The sequence below is a fragment of the Histomonas meleagridis genome (genome assembly GCF_020186115.1).
Source record: "Histomonas meleagridis strain 2922-C6/04-10x chromosome Unknown contig_41, whole genome shotgun sequence".
Lineage (NCBI taxonomy): Eukaryota > Parabasalia > Tritrichomonadida > Dientamoebidae > Histomonas > Histomonas meleagridis.
Window position 1 is genome coordinate 212,270 of NW_027150885.1, and position 20,370 is coordinate 232,639.

Here is a 20,370-nt window from a genome sequence, read left to right on the forward strand (position 1 = left end):
AATTTTATATTTCAAAATAATATTTGGAAATTATTTAAATTATTTAAAACAGCACTTATGTATGCATCTGATAAAGGTCATACAGAAATAGTTAAATTACTTCTTGAACAAGAAGGAATTGATATTAATGCTAAAAATATTTATTTTTTATATTTGTTGACTCCTGTACACAATAGAAACAGGAAAATCAACAAGAGGTACATCAACTCTAAATTCCTAAATAGTTTTTCGTTGAAAATCAAAATGTATGGGCATTGAGTTTAAATATAAATTTTTGGGCAATTTCAACTGCTGAATTTTGAGATCTCGATCTGATCAATTTTATTTTATCTTTTTTCTGAAATTTTCAAAAATTCATTGAATAATAAAACCCTTCACGGTCTCCAAATGTAAAAATCAAAAATTTTTTCTTGTTTGTTATTCAATATTTGGAGAAAAAGTGAAAATATGTGAAAAAATTAAACATTTCAATGTTAATTCAAATGAGTCTTTATATATCGAGGGGCGACTTGATTTTATTTTTAATGTATCAATATAAGTGATATTTTTTTTTCATAAATACATATACAAGCATTATTTAAATTGTAAAGAATGAGAAATTTTTGTTTCAAAATAAGGTGAAGTGACAAAATAAGGGGTGATTTTTTTCGAATATTTTGATTTTTTTTAATGCAATGTTAAAATTATTATGAATTGCGTTGCATGACTATAATCTACTTTGCTGTAACTTTAAAATGCCGAGTTATTTTTGTTTGAAATTACATGAGAAGATGAAAACAAACTCTTTTTCGATTTCGCATTATTTCAGATAAATTCTTCGATAAATATATTTTAAATTTAATTATATTTATATATTCAAGTAGGTAATGTTGAATTCCATATCTTATTTAAATATATTGGCATAATCCAAAGATATTATCATTTTTAATTTTGTTGTAACAATAAGCGGTTATATAACCCACCCCTGTTTCTTCTTGTTTGGCGACCAATTAATAATGTAAATTAACAGAAAAATAGTAAATTAAATATATATCAATTTTATGTATGAAAATTGTATATTCTTCTCGAAATAAAAAATTTTAGTTAATGTAATAAATCTTTAATATATATCAAATTATTTTAATAACTTTATCAATCACATCTACAAGAAAATTTAAATACGATACAAAAAGATCAAAATGCATCGTTTCATCAAGAAACACTCCAAAAAGAAGCACAAATTTAAAAAAAACTATCAGTTGAATTTAAATAAAAATCTAAATGTCGATAGAAGACTCATAATATTTTAATTTTTGCTTGGTCACATTAAAAATCTATTGACCAATTTTTATTTTCGGTCAAATATTTCTCAAGAAAATGAATAATTCTTTCATTTAAAATTAAAAAATGAAAATTTCTCGACGAAAGTTTGTTTGAAACAAATTCATTTATATATATTTTTAAACATATTATGTTATCATCAAATTGGAGGGGAAAAAAATCTGATCATTCCATTTTTATCAATCAAAAATTCATTATGTCATGAGTCATTATTACACATACTTTTAATATAAATATTAACAGTCATATGTATTAAGTTTCCTCATATTGATCACTTCAATTACACATTCACTATCATATGCATTAAGTTTCCTCATATTGATCACTTCAATTACACATTCACTATCATACGCATTAAGTTTCCTCATATTGATCACTTTAATTACACATTCACTATCATATGCATTAAGTTTCCTCATATTGATCACTTTAATTACACATTCACTATCATATGCATTAAGTTTCCTCATATTGATCACTTTAATTACACATTCACTATCATATGCATTAAGTTTCCTCATATTGATCACTTTAATTACACATTCACTATCATATGCATTAAGTTTCCTCATATTGATCACTTTAATTACACATTCACTATCATATGCATTAAGTTTCCCTCATATTGATCACTTTAATTACACATTCACTATCATATGCATTAAGTTTCCTCATATTGATCACTTTAATTACACATTCACTATCATATGCATTAAGTTTCCTCATATTGATCACTTTAATTACACATTCACTATCATATGCATTAAGTTTCCTCATATTGATCACTTTAATTACACATTCACTATCATATGCATTAAGTTTCCTCATATTGATCACTTTAATTACACATTCACTATCATATGCATTAAGTTTCCTCATATTGATCACTTTAATTACACATTCACTATCATACGCATTAAGTTTCCTCATATTGATCACTTCAATTACACATTCACTATCATATGCATTAAGTTTCCTCATATTGATCACTTCAATTATATTTTTCGCACACATTTCATACGTAAAACGGATTTCGATCGATATTTTACTCATCACTCCTGCATTCCAGACAGTTTCTCTTCTATCTGCTGTAATGTCAAATTTGCTCCTTTTAGGATTACGTTTTTAATTTGGGGCACAGTCCAAAATGTGTATGTTGTATTTTGGAATCTGTACAGCGTTGTGCATCTTTTAGCTATTGCGCAAATCTTTTCCCAGTTGATCAGCCCGTTCACGTAGTCGTCCATTTCCAGTATCTTCTTATCGATTCTCTTTATTTCGACGTGCATATTCGGTATGCATGCCTCCCACTTACCGAACCGTGTGTTGATACTATTTTCATAGTCTGTAGGTTTCACTGTTTCATTTTTATCATTGTTTCCTGCCTTCTTCCATATATCCAACAAATCTGATTTGATTTGTTCTATCTTTTGTTCTAATGTTGGGTCATTATTCTTGATGAAAACTTTGGAGATAATATCAGGGCGAAGCATTAATTGCGATAAACATGAAACAGCTTCAAAGTTATATAATTGATTTAATGCTTGAATGATCTCAAAGATCTTTTGATATGCATCAAATCGATTGTTTTCTTCACTCTCTAAAAATGTGGATGCTACAAGTTGTGTTAATTGTTCATCAAATAAGAAGAAGTCTTTAAACGTTGGTGTTTGGATTGTAGCTCGACGTGATTTTAATGCAATAATAAATTCTAATGAATGAATCGATGAATATTTCTTATGATATATTAAAGTGATTTGTCGTGCAACTTCAATAGGCGATGGATCTAAAATAGTTAACGATGACATAAATAATTTTTGTGGTTCGGGTATTATCGGCTTGTCAATCTTTTCAAGTGAACCTTTCTTTGTACCATATGTAATACCTTTCATCGATTTAAGAATGGTCTCGGCATATGGTTTAAGTTTGTCATATTTGGAATCTGCTAAAATTCGATTGATAAATTGTGCAACCGACTTTAACGTTCGCTGGCCAATAAATAGCCCATGATAATTAACCCATTTCCTGATTAAGTTGATGATGTTTCGGCGGATCTCGGTCATGATCTTCTCTGGAACTGGTTTATATGGAGTGCCATCTAAATCACAATCAAATAAGGTTACAAGATGTTGGAGAAAATGATTGGCAGAGGTAATGGAATGGATTGTTAGGAAGAAAAGTTGTTGTTCTTCATCATTAATGCTTTGTAAATCTGACGTACAAAGATAAACAACAAGCCGTTTAAGAGAGGCTTGGATTAAATGGCGATATGAATGGACATCAGGATTGTCATAGACTGCATTAAGATCTTTGTCATTAAATTCATCCCATATAGTATTTGGATCTTCACGATATGAAGATGAAAAGAAATCTTCTTCTCGATACTCATTAACAACACTGTGGAACATCTCGGCTGGAACATTCCATGGATCATCACGATGTCCAACTGCTAACGACGCTAACAAATGAAGATCTGTACGATTCCATGGTTGTTTGGAGGTTTGAAAGACATGACCTGATTCACTGGCAAGAATTTCTGCTGTGCGATACATACCAATGGCTTGAAGATGTTGATATATAAGTTCAAGAATGACATGGCGATTAACAGTTGAAAGTGCAGTTACTGTTTGCGCATGTGTAACATTGGCAAAGGAATAGCCACCAAAATACCCTAAGGCTCTTTCACGTAATGAAAGATATTGTGGATTCTCAGATAGTATCTCGTTAAGCCATTTACTTTGTTCTTCTGAGAGTTGTTCTGGATCTTTTATATCGCTTTTTCTTGAATCGTCAGAACCTTGAGAAGTACCGATTAAAATTGATTGTGATTTTAAGGAATTGCCTCTGGAATCAAGAGAGCCTATTAATGGTTCGCTGTTGTTAGGAAGGGATGCAGAAGTTTCTATCTTTGGTATTGTGGAGCCGCTGCTGTTTGGCGCTGACATTTTTGAAGCCACTTTTCAAAATAAAACGCTTATTTCTTTTACTTTTTGAGAGGATTTGAAAAACAGTGAAATGAATATTGATTGTTGCAGCTGCCATTTTAACGGTCATATTATCCATTATCGCTTTTAGTAAACGATCGTTGTCTTTTGTCAAAAAGTGGCACAAGCAATGATCTACGCTTTCTTTGTAATAAATGAAAATGGTGATATAAGGCTTTCTAGAGCTTATGTTGAAATGAGCCAAGAAACCCGTAACCGTTTGGCACATGAAGTTTTTAGAATGATATCAACACGTGCATCAAATCTTTGTAACATTGTCCCTGGTGATGGAATAACAAGTTACCCATTCCAAAGAAATGTATCAGTTGTATACAGAGCTTACGCTGCTTTGTTCGTAATTACTGTTGTTGATGAATGTGAAAATCCTTTGGCTATTCTTGATATCATCCATACATTTGTTGAAGTTTTGAATGGATGCTTTAAAGATGTTTCAGAAGTACAACTTGCTTTTAACCCAGATAAAGCTTTGCAAGCATTGGATTCTTTAATCAACGGCGGACTGATATTTGAAACACAGTCTGAGTTAGCACTTTCTCGTCTTGCAGAAGAAAATGCTGCTGATAAACGATTTGGAATCAAGATGAATATCAATAAGTAATTAAAGAGCAAAAGTTAAGCTTTTTATAAATATCTCCTTATTCAAACGAACCAAAATTGCTTTAAAAGATTTTTTTTTACTGTTTTGAGAATAGGACTAATAGCCATCATAGGGCACTTTTGTTCGTTTTCTTTGTCTGTTTTTGTGTATATAATTTGTTATGAATATGGATAAGGAAATGTTCATAAAAGCAAGCTCCAGAAAAATATTTAAAACATCATTTCAATAATCATATGAAAGATTTCAAATTTGACCAATTAATTCTTTTTAGGATATACATGCTAAATGTGTATCCATAATTTTATTTAGTAAACGACAATTTGATTTAAAAAAAAATAGAATTAGTTATTGTATATCTATTTAATAATTAATTTGTTTAACTTTCTCAAGTAGCAAATTTCTTACGTCCACTATATTCCCATTCATAAGTTCGTCCATCTTCAACTCAATGTTCTTTGTTTCAAGCACCTTCCTAACAATGAAGAATTCATGTACGAAAAATGTCAAGATTTCTCTATTTGCGTTTTTTCCTGTTCTTTCTTCTATTAAATCCAGCCATATTTTAAGGAGATGATCTAATTGTTCATTTGACAATCTTTTGATCAACATATCAAATACCTCGATTTCATTTAAAAAGTCATGATCGCATAAGCTCGAAAATGCTTTTGCTGTGTTTGCTCTTGCTTTTGGGATATCGCTAATTAATAACAATAACGAAACTATATAACATTGTTTATACTGGCACATTTTATGTAAAACATTCGAAATTGAAATGTGAACTGAAAAGTTTTCTTCGTTCCAATTTAAAATCTGTTTTTCGCAAAATGGAATAAACTTCAAAATTTGTTCTGATGTTATTTCAGTATATTTCAGGAGATTAATTAAATTTGCCATAATTTCAGGAGCGAATTCCTTATAAATCATATCAAAAATTACATTTGATTCAATTTGCACCGAATTTTTTATTAAAATTTCTGAAAATGATTTTAATAAAATTGTTGAAATATTTTTTTGCTTAATTCTATTTTTAATAATTTCGATGAGTGAATTATTAATTTTTATATTTTTATTTAAAATTGCTAATAATTCTGGATTAGAAATATTTGGATCAATTTCATCATTAGAATTAACTAAAGAGATTTGATCATAATAAAACAAATTACATTTAATTTTATAATTTGGAATTTGAACATTTAATTCATTATATATTAATATTAAATCATTAAGTATAAAAGGCGGAATAAAATTAATTTTAACTTTCGGAAGTTTAGTTTTAATATGTTTATCTATAACCAAAATCTTTAAAACATTAACAAATGTATGTAATGAATTCGCATTTATTTCATTAAATTCGAAATATTTCAAATTTTCAAATTTTTCATTTTCGAAATAAATTGAATTCGACAAAATATAAATAATTTGATCAACGAAAATTTTATATTCTGTTTTAGGTATAACATTAACAATAGACTTCGCTACAAGTCTTCTAATTCTTGAACTTTTATTATTAACATGTTTCAATAATATTTCGAACAAATCTTTTTCACCTTTTATACTATCGAACAAAGAAATTACAGTTAACGAATAATATATCGAATGATAACAATTTGATTTTAATGCGTTTAATATGATATCTTTAGAATGAATAAACTGTTGGAAGAATTGTGATAAATTTAAAGTGTTTTCATTATGTTTTATTAATTTTTGAAATATAGTTGCAAAACAAAGATTTGAAGCACATATGAAATCCCAATTATGGAATTTATATGATAATTCGAATATAACTTCGAATATTTCGGGCAAAAATATTTGTTCATATAACGAAGTCATTTTATCTTTAAGAACAAATCGAATGACATTCATTGAATTTGTTGCTTCTGTTTCATTTGTTGTGTTTTTAAGTAATGTTATTAATGCGTTAATAATTTTCATTTGGTTTTTTTTATCATTTATTTGTAATCGTAATAATGATAACGCAATAAATGGTAATGATGCACTTCTTCGCATATTTTTCATATCAAAATCAGACAAAATTGATATTAATTTTGTTGTATAGATTTCGATTTTAGAAGTTGAATTGGTTTGATCAAGTTTATGATATAAAGATTCGAAGATAAATTGACTATGATATGCAATTCCTGAATCTTTAGTTTCCATAAAGATATCAAAAAATGTGTCAATTGTTTCAGAGAGAAATTCATCTGAAAAAATTACAGTTTTATCATTTAAGAAATTTCGGAAATTATCCAAATTTAATGAGTTATTATGTTTAAGTTCATTTATATATTTAGATAATATTTCATCACAATTTTTATTAGAGAAATCATTTTCTTTAAATCCAAATTTTACTAATATTTCAGCTTTTTTTGGATCTTTTTTCATTATTTCATTTGTAATTATAGTTTTCACTTTATTACAAAAAGAAGGTAAACTATCAAATAACAACGAATATATCGAATGTAAATGGAAATCATTATAAATACTTGGGAAATATTTCCATATTATTAATGTTAATTCAAACCCAAATTGTCTTCTTTTAGTTACATTATCAGGAGCCATTAATAAAGCAAATTCATTTAAATATAAATTTATAATCTTATCAACAAATTCCAAATTTGAATCATTTTTAAGATTTTTCATATATTCATTCATCAAATCTAAAATCATTTGTATATGTTTTGATGAATCACAATAAAATATATTTGTAATATAATTAGAAATCTCAAAATCTTTTAATAAATCTGTTTTAATTAAGATTTTAAAAGATAATAATTTCAAATCAAAGTTATAATGACGAATTCCATATTTAATATCATAATATAAATCAATTTTTGGCCATTTTAATTTAGGTATAACTGAAAGTACATCAAATGTTAAAAATATTTTAAGTGAATATATTTTAATATTACCAAATAATTCAAATGCTTTTGTTATCATTTTTGGTTGTAAGTTAAAAAATGGCTGAAATATTGATGAAAAAGTTTTGAAATTATAATTATCAAAATGATCAATAGAATATTTGATTATTGATTCTAATAAATCAATTGATAATTTATTGTTAGTTGAATATGATTTTATACATTTGGATACAAATCCATTATCAGAAGTTTCTTGTGATAGCTCAATTAATTCTTGCGAAATTGATGGAAAATCTTTATAAAATAAAATAATATCAGGAATAATAAATGTCTTAAGAAGTGAATGCCATGAAAGATGTCTAACTGCTTGATAAAGTTCTTTTCCTAACTCATTAAGAATTTTTTCTTTTTTAGACCGTTTAACAAGTGATTGATAGAAGTAAAGCATTGAATTGTGAACGTTTATATTCGTTAAATCAAAATCTCGAACAAGAAAAGAAATACATTTAGAAATCAAAGTGAAATCTTTTATAGAGTCTATGAGGTGTGCCATTGATGCATACCCATAAACGAGATCATCAATAGTTGGACTATTAGACATAGAATTAATGATTTTGTCTGAAATCAAAATTGTGATTTTTTCATTTTCTGGAATGCGTGAAAGTGTTATAGATAAAAGTAAATGGAAGCAATTTTTATGGAGTTTGGTATTTAAGATATTAAATAATGGAGTGTCTTTTTCATAATATAAATTAAGAATATCATTTATGTTAAAAAGTGTTAAAATTATATCTGAAAGTGATCTTGTTAAAGAAAAGATAATTTCGAATTGTTCTTCATTTGGAACAATATCCAGTATACAAGAACCTAATACAGAAAATGTATTGGTTTCTATGTTTGCAAAATAATTTTTGTCTGATTTGATAGAAACAGGAGTTTGTTGTGTCCGAAGATATGGTTCTATTAGCTTAGAATATAATGATATATTTTTTCCTGATGAAATAAAAGAAAGAAATTCTTCATATTTAGATTCAAAAAATGCTTCTTTCCCAAACATTTGAATGAAATTATTAGCAGCTTGATAGTTAGGATTTGATGATTTCCAAAAATATTTTTCAATTAATTTAGAACAAATAATTTTAAAATCATTTTCCTTGTTAGTACTTTTCATAAAGCTATTTAATTTTGTAGAGAATGCACGAATTACTAAGAATGGATTTTCACCACATATATATTCAGCTAAAATTTCCAATGTTGAACTCCAATTTTCATTCAAAGATTTTTGTAGGATATCAAATAAATCGGGGAAACTTTTACTTGTAATTTCTGTTTGAGCTGAAAAAAAATTTTTCAGCAGCTCCATTACGTTTTGGTAAATATGTCTATTTAAAAGTTCACAAATACAAATTGTCATTTAAATGGCAAATCACATCAAGTTTTTTATTAGTTGAAGTGAAATTTTGTTTTGGGGAATTTTTTTAAATTACTTATCCAAGTTTGTTATCTTTTGCTGGAAGTCTTCTTTCATTTTCAGAGCAAAACTTAGTTGATTGTGTTGACAATTGTCTTGGATGTGAAGGTGGTTTAATGTCATACGCATTTGATTATGTTATCAAAAACCAAAGTGCTAAGTTTATGCTTGAAGATGATTATCCATATCTCGCATATCAAGGCGCATATCAATTCGATTCTACAAGCAGTTGGCTCTATTTCAAGATATATTGATATAGCTCAAGGTGATTAAACAGATCTAGAAGCAAAGGTTGCAAATCATGGAACAGTATGTTGTGGAATAGATGCTTCATGCTTAAGTTTTCAACTTTATAAAAGTGGAATTTATGATGAACCAAAATGTTCATCTACTGTACTTGACCATGGCGTTGGTTGCGTTGGATTTGGTACCGAAAAGGATAAAAATTATTGGATCATTCGAAATACTTGGGGTTCAACATGGGGTGAAAATGGTTACATTCGTATGATCAAGAATAAGAACAACCAATGTGGTGTTGCATCCGCAGCAATTGTGCCAATTGCATAACGAAAGTTTGATGCATTCTCTATTTTTTGTTTATTTGATTAATAGTATGTTTTATAAATATTTTTGTTGAAATATAAATGCAATTATATGGTAATTAATAGTAATTAGTTTCTATTTTAATTCAACTTAACACAACATTTTTCAGGATGATAAATTATTACAAACCGTTATGATAAAAAAATCACATACAATTACACTTAAGTTATCATAAGTAGAATTTCCATGCATTGAGTTATTTAAGTGCAAAATTATTGTATGCATTCGGTGATCTTCTTACCTTTATGTTGATTTAGTGAACAATGCAATTTTGATATTATATGCTTATATTTGAATTAGATATTTTTTTCATGCAAGGTTACTGAAATCAGAAACCAATGGTATATGATATTCCAATAAATGTGTATTTAACCAACGTAGCACAAATAGATGAGAATCTCAAAAAGTTAGAGACTCAATGATGAAGTTATCTTCAAGGTAATGAAGCTATATGCGACCTAGAACTCAACGATTTCATTGTTAACGTTTATAAAATGCTTCCTGATCAAACAGGTTTAGATTCATACGTTTTTGTTGAGTTTGTATGCGATGTTCTCCAGTGTAAAAAACCAATTCAAGACAAAATTAACATTATGTTTATTTTTTAATGATTTTTGGCATTTTTTTTTTCAAGTTTAATTAAATTTGGAGATTCAATATATATATAATATTTTATATCTTTTGGTAATTTTGGAAACTTATTTGATCAAGTAATTAATGAATATCAATTTGCACGAGCTGGTTTAAATGGAGTATGCTTTATAAATGTCTATCTTATTACTCCATTTATATTTGGTACATCACAAATTATTGGCATTATCGAAATTATCCCGAATAATATTAATGAAAAAATCATCTCAACGTATTTTCAGCGGAAAATCAAGAGTAAACTACACAAATTTTTAATAGGAAAAACGTTTCCCCACAAATGTTTCTATAGTTTACATATATCAATATTGAAAATTCAAATAAAAAATCCCAATTAGCAACGGTTATCCGATAAATTTTCAATATCGGAATCTTCGTTGAATATTTATCGTAAAGTTTAATTCACTTTATTTAATGCAAGAAATTCCAAAAGTTGGCTTTGGAACATGGAGTGTACCAGAATCAGAAGTTGTAGAAAATGCAGTCAAAGAAGCTATCAAGGCAGGTTATCGCCACATCGATTGTGCATTTTCTTATCAAAACGAAGCATCAGTCGGTCGTGCTATCAAAGAAATGATTGACACAGGAGTTGTCAAACGTGAAGAACTTTGGGTCACATCTAAATTATGGTCAACACATCATGATCCAGCACATGTTGAAGAAAGTATCCGCAAATCACTTAAAGATCTTCAGCTCGATTACCTTGACTTATTCCTTGTTCATCAACCACTTAGCTTTGAATATAGCCCAGATGATTTATTCCCCAAAGATGAATCAGGAAAGATCAAAATTGTCGACATTCCAATGGTTGACACATGGAAGGCAATGGAACAACTCGTCGAAAAAGGATTAACACGTCATATTGGAATGTGCAATGTCTCAATTGAACTTATCGAAAAGATCCGATTCACACCCGGAATCAAGATCCAGCCATATGCAATCCAATGCGAATGCCATCCATACCATCAAAATGATGCACTCATTGAATACCTCGAAAAACGAGGAATCCATTTCACATGCTATTCGCCACTTGGCTCACCAGGCAATGTGAAGCAAGGCGTATTCCAAGATGACAAGCAAAAGCCTAAAATTTTACTCGAAGATCCAGTCGTCAACGAAATTGCGAAAGAACTCGGAAGGACACCAGCACAAGTCATACTGAAGTTCTTGACACAGCTCTCTCCAATGGTATCCGTGGTGCCAAAGAGCATGACGCCATCAAGAATCCACGAAAACTTCCAACTCGACTTCGAATTGTCGAAGGAACAATTCCAAAAGATGAAGAACTTAAACTGCTACGGAAGAATATTCTGGTTCCAGAAAATGTTCGGAACTGAATTTTATGGTGATGGATATTAAACAAAAATTAAAACATTTTAATGTGTAATTCGTAATTGGAATTTTGTTTCCGATTTCGAAATTTTTGAAGTCCTTTAACAATCTTTAAATGAATAAATATTTTTTTATTTATTTTATTTAAATTGAAAATTATATTTCTTTCATCAAATATTCCATTTATGGAATGCATTTAAACTTATTTTTGTGAATTGGAATGAAATTAATTTCAGTTTTTAATATATAAAAATGAAATTCATATATGAAACCGGTAAATCAAACTTTGCTGTTCAAATTAATTTTCGAAAATTAAACAAACAATTTCTTCTATAATTTAAAATGGAAAAAAATGATAACAACATGGTATCCTGGCCGGGTGGTCTAAGGCGATGGAATCAACAGGTATCATTTTTTTTGTAAATTTTACATATTAAAACTTTTAATCATGTATTGATATCCATCTGTACTTTGATTCTTAATTTGAGTTTTTTTAAAATAAGTTAATCCAATTCAATAATTAAGTTAATCAAACATTAAAATTGTTGATGAATTGAAAGGATTTTCTTTTTGATTTTACAGATTGTGAGTTACTTCATAAGTAAAGCTGAACAACAGTATTCCTTAATGCGATTAATATATGAGCTTATTGGTGTTATCATTGCACTGTTTTGTTTGTTTTGATTCGATTATAAATACGTTAAGGTACTTCCAGATGGATCAAGAATCTGCGAGTCTTGCTTTATGTAATGCAAAACTCAACACGAAACTTGGAAATATCCTTCTTTCTAATGCTCGTGAAAACTATCAAATACAACAATTAAATGTAAAATATTTTGGCAATCAATTCCAAATTTTAAAAGAAAAAGAATTATTGGAAGACAAAAAACTCGAAAATGGAAAGAAAATAAAAGATTTTATTGAAAAAATCGAAATTGAAAATATAAAATCAATTCATTCACTTCAAAAAGAGTCAATAAAAAGAAGAAATCAAATTTTAAATGAAATAAACCTTGCTCGACATCGCATTGAACAATATAAAGAATCAATTGAATCATCTAAACAGATAACAAGTAAATCAATTCCATATTTTGACTCAAAACTGATATTAGATCAAGAAACATACAAAAAGAAAATAAAGGTTGTTCAACAAGCAGTTGAAAATCTACGCTCTAAAAAGCCAACTTGGGAAAAGATTCAAACGGAATACGAAGAACTCCTCAAAAACTCATCTTCAATAAAGCCAGAGTCTGTTAAAAATGAACAGAAATATCCACCAATGATATCTTTTCGAGACATCGAAAAAAGCTTAAAGTAATCAATACAAGTTGTAAATACAATGTTTGTAAACTGTTTTACTTAAATTTAGTTAAACTAGTTTTTTTTAAATCCGTCTTTAGTTAGCGTAGATATATTCCTTTAAAAACGATAACTCTGATTTTTAAATTGTTTCACATCTTCAATATTTTAGAACGAATTAAAAACTATTTTGAAAGTTTTCATGTAAAAATGCCATAATCTATGTGAAATTCTTGATGAATTTTTATTTTTGAGGAAATTTTACTTGTTTTAACGTTTCCTTATCGGCATAAATATTTTCTGATTGAAGCCCCCGTTATTGGGGCTTAATAGCCATTTTAAAATATCAGCCAAAAAGCCATAACAAACTTCAACTGTTAAAAATTACAAGATGGGACTGAAAAGGAAAAGAAGCGAGACCAAAAAAAGAGGGAATAAAAAATCTTTCTCATCTTGCATTTTCAAAGTTCTTAAGCAAGCTCGCCCAAACGCCAACACTTCCGATAAAGCATTGTTGGTTATGAACATCTTTGTAACTTTACATTATTTTCTATTTGCAGATAATCCCTTAAAAGTTCATAATTTAAACCTAAACTCACATTAAAAAGGAAAAAGTCAATTTTCAGGGGTCTTTTTACTTGAAGTTAGTGCTCCCCAATTTCACTTTACCACATTGGTGGTTGCCAGTACGGCTGCTGCTGCATTCCATAGCCTGGCTGCATGTAGTAATTCGGCTGGTAGCCACCGAAAGGTGGTGGAGGAGGTGGTGGTGGTTCATCGAAAACGCGCTTGCCGAATTTAATGTGTTCCATTTCTTTCCTGCAACAGCGTCCTCTCATTCTTCGTGGTGATGGAGGAGGTGGCGGCATTCCATGATGCTTCCTCATGCACCATGGCGGAGGTGGCGGCATTCCGTGATTGCGCATGCACCATGGCGGAGGTGGCGGCGGCATCATACCAAATGTCCTAAAGAACCGCTTCTTCATCCACCAAGAATGAGGTGGTGGCATTCGACATTTCATGAAGCAGGGATGATCTCTCATGCAGCACTTACGCATCTTTTCCATACGTTTGCAGCAGCGGTGGCCCTTCATCATCTTGTGCTTACGGCATGGCATCTCGCGTTCACTTTCACTGGACTCTTCAGATGAGGATTCTGATTCACGGAAATGCTTCCTCTTGAATGGACAGGGCCTTTCGTTGTCACTTGATGAAGAAGATTCTCTTTCGAAACGCCTGCGGTGGCAGCGTCCTCTCTTGAACGGACATGGTTTTTCTTCTTCTGATTCTTTTTCTTCATCTTCTTCACTGGTTTCTTCCTTTGGCTTCTTGGCTGGCAACTGTTTTGACTTGCGGTTTGATCTCTTTTGGATGATCTGATCGATGTAATTTCTCATATTTTGAAGAATATCAAGGATTTCATCATCGTCTTCTGAGCTTTCGACTGCATCTTCATTCTCTTTCTCAGTCTTCTTTTCAGCTTCATCTTCGATTTTTTGTTCCTTTATTGGATTCTCTTCAAATTGCTTTTCCATCGAAAATACAAGTGAAGTGAACAAAATTTCTTTGTTTGTGTGGAAACAGAAAATTGAATTGTCCAAACAGTTAGTAAACTATTTAATTTAAGTATTTCAATACTTGAAAGGAAATTTTGATTGAAAAAGTAAAATTATGACATTCAGAATTCCCACGTTGTAATTGCAAATAATAGATGAACGTGAATGATTTTCATAACAGAGATCTACCTCGAAAGTTTTCCTAATTTCAAAAATTTTCACATAACAGATTTTGATCTTATGTTTATATCAAAAAATATCACAATTATCTCATATTTCGGAAAAGACTCATAACTTCGTATTTGAATTCACACAAAAAATATGAAGAATACCACTGTTTATGAGTTATTTTATTTTTTATGAATTTTAAGTAAACGCAAATTTAATTGTCATTATTATAGATTTCGCATTGCATGAGTAAATGAGCCTAATTTTTTTAAATTATACCGATTTATAAGGATATATTAATGTTTCTCAATAAGAAAGTTTGAAATTTTATATTAAATTTTTGTATTTATAAAAATAAGTAAATAAGAATTAATTAGTATTCGTATTATTTTCATTAGAATTATTATTATTTTCATTAGTATTATTATTATTTTCATTAGAATTATTATTATTTTCATTTTCATAATCTGTATAAAGTTTCAACTTATATTGCAGAATACTATTAAATACTTCTTTAATGCCTTCTCCTGATGCTGTGCTTATTTCAAAATACTCTTCTCCCTTCCGATTCGCCAGTCTCCTTCCTTCTTCTTCTGTTACTTTCCTTTCATTTGGTCCAATTTTGTTGCCACATATACATAAATATTCAGTAAATTTTCCAAGTAAATTTTTTTTAAATAATTCAACCGCTTGAAATGTTTCCTTATCTTCAACTAAATATAAAATAATCGCTGCATCATATTTCGAATAATTTCTTTTCGACAAAAAATGAGCATCTGAAGCAGTAATTTTAATATCAATTTTATGTTGTCGAATTTTATTACTTCCAAATGAAATATCATTCGGATCTATTCTCAAAAAGCTTTGAAGAAGTGATATTTTGTCTGTGGATGCTAATCCAAAAATGATAACATTTAAACTGATGGTTTCCATAATTGGCATCGAAAGAATTTCGTCAATCGTTGGACGACGTTTTGGATTAACTTGAAGCATTTTTGATATAAGATCTCGAACCCCATCACTGTATTGCTCTGGTATTGGGTCATATTTTCCTTTACTTATTAATTTATGAAGTTTTGCGAATCCATTTTCACTTTCATCAAATGGCGGCTTAAGTTGACACAACTCATAAAGAATGCATCCTAATGACCAAATGTCTGTTTTAAAATCATATGATCGAAAATTAATGAGTTCAGGCGACATATAAGATCGAGTTCCTGTGGTTGTATTACAAATTTGATGAATAGTTTCAAGAATTTTAATTTCATCAAAATCACCTATTTTTACTTGACCAGATTGTAAGGAAAATGTTTTGTGGTTTCAAGTCTCGATGAATAATTTTTTTATGATGAAGATATTGAATTGCTGACGCAATTTGAGTGAAGTAATAAATAACTTTTTCCTCTGGAATTAATTTTTTTGAGCTTCGGGTTTTACATATCATTTGTTTCAAATCACCACCATCTGCATATTCCATAACTAGATAAATATATTTATCTGTGAAATAGTTAAAATATCGAATAATATTTGGATGAGAAAATGTCAACATAGATTCAAACTTTTCTGTGATAACTTTTTTCTCATTTTCTTCAAAATTATTAGAACCTTTGATTTTTTTTTAGAACGATTTTTTCTTTTGTGTCATTTTTTTCAACAAGAATAACTTCACCAGATGTACCTTCTCCAAGAGTTTTCAGCTTTGTATAATTTTTCATTAAGATTTATAGGATATACAATTAAAATGCCCAATGTTAACCACATGAGAAGCAAAAACGATCGAATTGTATACTTTATCAAAATGTAAAAATGAATATATTATTTGAAGAACTTATGCTGAATGATAAGCAAAATCATGATCTGATACACTCTTGTCAAAATCTTTTTTGAAATACTTACTGATATAGAGAAAACGATATTTAATTTAACTCAAGAAAATCTTGACATATCAGTTCTGCAAACAATGAAATTATATGATCCGAATTATTCATATTCATTTAATCTTTTTCTTTTCAATTTAATTTTTTCGTCATTTTATTCACAAAATGATCAAAATTATATATATTTTTATTATTTAGAAGACATTGAACTTAAAGAAAAAGAAATTAGCAACAATAATGCAAAAGTTATAGAATTTTTTTTATAATTATATTTCTAAATTTAAAACTCAAGAATCATATTATCTAATAAATCAAATGATTAAACGAAATTTGGTTGATTTAAATGTTATTGATAATATTCCATATAAATTATTTGCTCAATATAAAACACTAAAAGAAAACAAAAAAATATATCTTAAAGATGCAATAGAATCAACTTTTTTGGAAAATTATAAAATATTATCAAATAATGATTTTGAGCTTCATAAGAAATATATTGACGAAGGACATAATCCGAATGAAATTGCGAAAATAATTCGAAATGATGAAATCGAAAAACTTCAAGAAATATCATCACAAAAAGATTTTGATTATAATCAAATAATTGAACCATCACTTTATGAAAGATGTTCATTTATTAATAAAGAATGTGAAAAAGTTTCATTAATTGATCTTGCTGCATTTTTTGACTCAATTCAATGTTTTAGATATTTACTTATAAATAATGCAAATGTAAATAATACAGGTAAATATGCTGTTGCAGGTGGAAATCTTGAAATCATTCATTTATGTGAGCAAAACCATTCATTATTTGAAAACGCATATGAAACAGCAATTATGTTTCATAGAAATGAAATATTTAAATATCTTTATGAAAATAACTTTAAAAAAGTTAATAATTTATATGAATTAGGTACAAAATGTATTGTATATCAAAATTATGAAATTTTTATGTTTTTACAAGAAAATGGAATGAAAATCAATGATGAAATCATTAACAAAGCAGCAGAAATTGGAAATTTATATCTTGTTGAATATTTACGACAAAATAATCCTATTTCAAGAGAAATTTTGATATATTCTACGAAATCAGGAAATATAGAACTTGTAAATTATGTTCTTACGCTAAAGGGAATTTATATTAATGCTAAAAATGTTTTTTATTTTTTATTGAAGTTTGTTTCACAAGCATTTTGTTTCAAAAGAACATATGAAAATTATTTAAATGATATGAATCAGCACTTATTATAGCTATTAAGAATGATTTTAAAGAAATTTTCAAATTACTTATTGAGAAAAAAGGAGATGAAATTTGTACAAATGATGTTATTAAATAAGATTTAAATTTTAACGAAAACATTTAATGATGCAATTTTTATAGCATCAACAAAAGGATATGTTGAATTGTTTAATTTACTTCTTAAGCAAAAAGGAATAAATATTAATTTTAAATCTATTTGTTTATTTTATTTTCTATTTATTTTGGTTATTTGGTATTTATCTAAAATATTTCTAACTCCACTTATGACTGCAATTTCCCATAATAATATAGAAATAGTTAAAATACTTCTCGAACAAAAAAGTTTAGATGTTACTGTTAAAACTCTTTGTTAATTTTATTTTATATTTATTTTAAATATTCACTGTTTTAGTATAATATTTGGAAATTATTTAAATTATTTAAAACAACACTTATGTATGCAGCTGAATACGGTCAAATAGAAGTAGTCAAATTTATTCTTGAAAAAGAAGGAATTGATATTAATGTTAAAGATGTAATTTATTTTAATAATTTGATATTTCAAAATAATATTTAAAAGTTATTTAAAATATTTAATACAGCACTTATTTTGGCATCTAAAAATGGTCATACAGAAACAGTTAAATTACTTCTTGAACAAAAAGGAATTGATATTAATGCTCAAAATAAAATTTATTTTAATAATTTGATATTTCAAAATAATATTTGGAAATTATTTATTATACTTATTGGAGCACTTATTTATTTAATTAAAAATAAAAACACAGAATTAGTTAAATTATTTGATGAAAAGAAAGGAATTGATGTAAACGTCAAAGATATTTGTATGCTTTATTTAATTTTTACTATATTAATTTTATGTTTTAATATGATATTTGGAATTAATTCGAATTATTTGAAACAGCGCTTATTTATGCAGCTTCAGATGGCAATGAAGAAATTGTGAGACTACTTCTTAAACATAAAGAAATCAATGTCAATGCACAAGGTAATAATATCTTATATTTAAAGATTTTTAATATTATTTTGGGTTTAAAATTGGAATTTAAAAATTCAGCAATTTATTTGAAACAGCACTGATTAGAGCATCTATATATGGTTACACTGAAATAGTTAAATTATTACTTACACGAAAGGACATTAATTTAAATATTACAAATGTTTTTTAATTTTATATATTGACATTTGAAAATAACATTTGAAATTTATTTATAATATGCCGAAAAGCAATTCATTATGCAAATGTAAATTGTTATAGTGAAATCGTAAAATTACTGAAGGAAGGCAACGAAAATCTCAATGAATAAACTATTGATCTTGAAGATATATTACCAATAAAAATATATTTTATAATATGGTTTTATAATGAGATGGTAGTACTTTAGCTACATCATAATTTCCATTGAATGATTTAAATCTCAAGTCGAAAATAAACAAATTTCATTTCGTTACATATGATAAAATTACAATTTATTTATTTACTTAACAAACAAAACGCATCTAAGTTATTGTTAGTGCAGGCAGCACAAGTCTATTTACATAAGTTGTATGTCTTTGCACCATTATTAATTTCTTCAAAAATGTTCCCTCACCCTCAAACACAGATAATGCTCTTTGGTAATTGTACATATTCTTTGAAGCCGGTGACAAAATCAGTGAAATGCTGTTCGACTTCTTCAGCAATCGCAATGTTGTAAATATGCTAAAGAATCCTATATATTGATAACCTGTGGAGGTGTTTGATAACTAGCAGTGAAATATTGTCGAATTTGGAATCGTTGAGATGTGTTTGGTGAATTTTGTCGTTATACATTTGAAGTATATTTGAAATTTGTGAAAGTGGATATTAAGTTACATTCATTCTTGGAGATATGGATTTTATTATCATTAAATTTTTATTGTTATTCATGCCAATGTGAATTTATGATACAATTTGAAGGATTATTTTTTGCTGCTGAAAAATCATTTTGTGCTTGTGCAAAATTATATAGAATTTACAAATATTTAACATAATTACATGTGATGCAAATAATTTGGAAAAACGATTAGATAATTAGTTTTTGACATCTCATAAATCATTTTCAAAAAATTGAGTATATACACATCTAAAAATATTAAAAACATATTATATTTTATTATAAAACATAAAAATTTTGAATCGCTTTAATGATTCCAAATATCTATTGAATGGTCGACGCTTTCAGAAATCCTAATACAATAAATCCAAGCCGACCATAGAGAGAACACCATAACATCACAAATCAACACAAGAATAGCAATCACATATTTTAATGGAAATGTTTGTAATCCTTTTCCCACAGCTAAAATACCAAACAAAACACAAACCTGATAATCAATACATGAAATTGGTCTT

At 27.9% G+C, this 20,370-nt stretch overlaps 4 protein-coding genes across 4 annotated transcripts; 2 read left to right on the forward strand and 2 right to left on the reverse strand.

The window, feature by feature from the left end:
- Positions 1-2,372: 2,372 nt before the first annotated feature.
- Positions 2,373-4,265, reverse strand: GO595_006270 (RasGEF domain containing protein; the record flags this gene model as incomplete). Its single annotated transcript, XM_067919604.1, has 1 exon — positions 2,373-4,265. The coding sequence occupies one exon, from the start codon at positions 4,263-4,265 to the stop codon at positions 2,373-2,375; it is 1,893 nt and encodes a 630-aa protein (XP_067773585.1).
- Positions 4,266-4,434: 169 nt separating this feature from the next.
- GO595_006271 (AP-3 complex subunit sigma-2) lies at positions 4,435-4,923 on the forward strand (the record flags this gene model as incomplete). Its single annotated transcript, XM_067919605.1, has 1 exon — positions 4,435-4,923. One exon carries the CDS (start codon positions 4,435-4,437, stop codon positions 4,921-4,923), a length of 489 nt encoding a protein of 162 aa, XP_067773586.1.
- Positions 4,924-10,917: 5,994 nt separating this feature from the next.
- Positions 10,918-11,862, forward strand: GO595_006272 (oxidoreductase, aldo/keto reductase family protein; the record flags this gene model as incomplete). Its single annotated transcript, XM_067919606.1, has 1 exon — positions 10,918-11,862. One exon carries the CDS (start codon positions 10,918-10,920, stop codon positions 11,860-11,862), a length of 945 nt encoding a protein of 314 aa, XP_067773587.1.
- A 1,937-nt stretch (positions 11,863-13,799) lies between these two features.
- On the reverse strand, positions 13,800-14,669 carry GO595_006273 (uncharacterized protein; the record flags this gene model as incomplete). Its single annotated transcript, XM_067919608.1, has 1 exon — positions 13,800-14,669. The coding sequence occupies one exon, from the start codon at positions 14,667-14,669 to the stop codon at positions 13,800-13,802; it is 870 nt and encodes a 289-aa protein (XP_067773588.1).
- Positions 14,670-20,370: the final 5,701 nt, after the last annotated feature.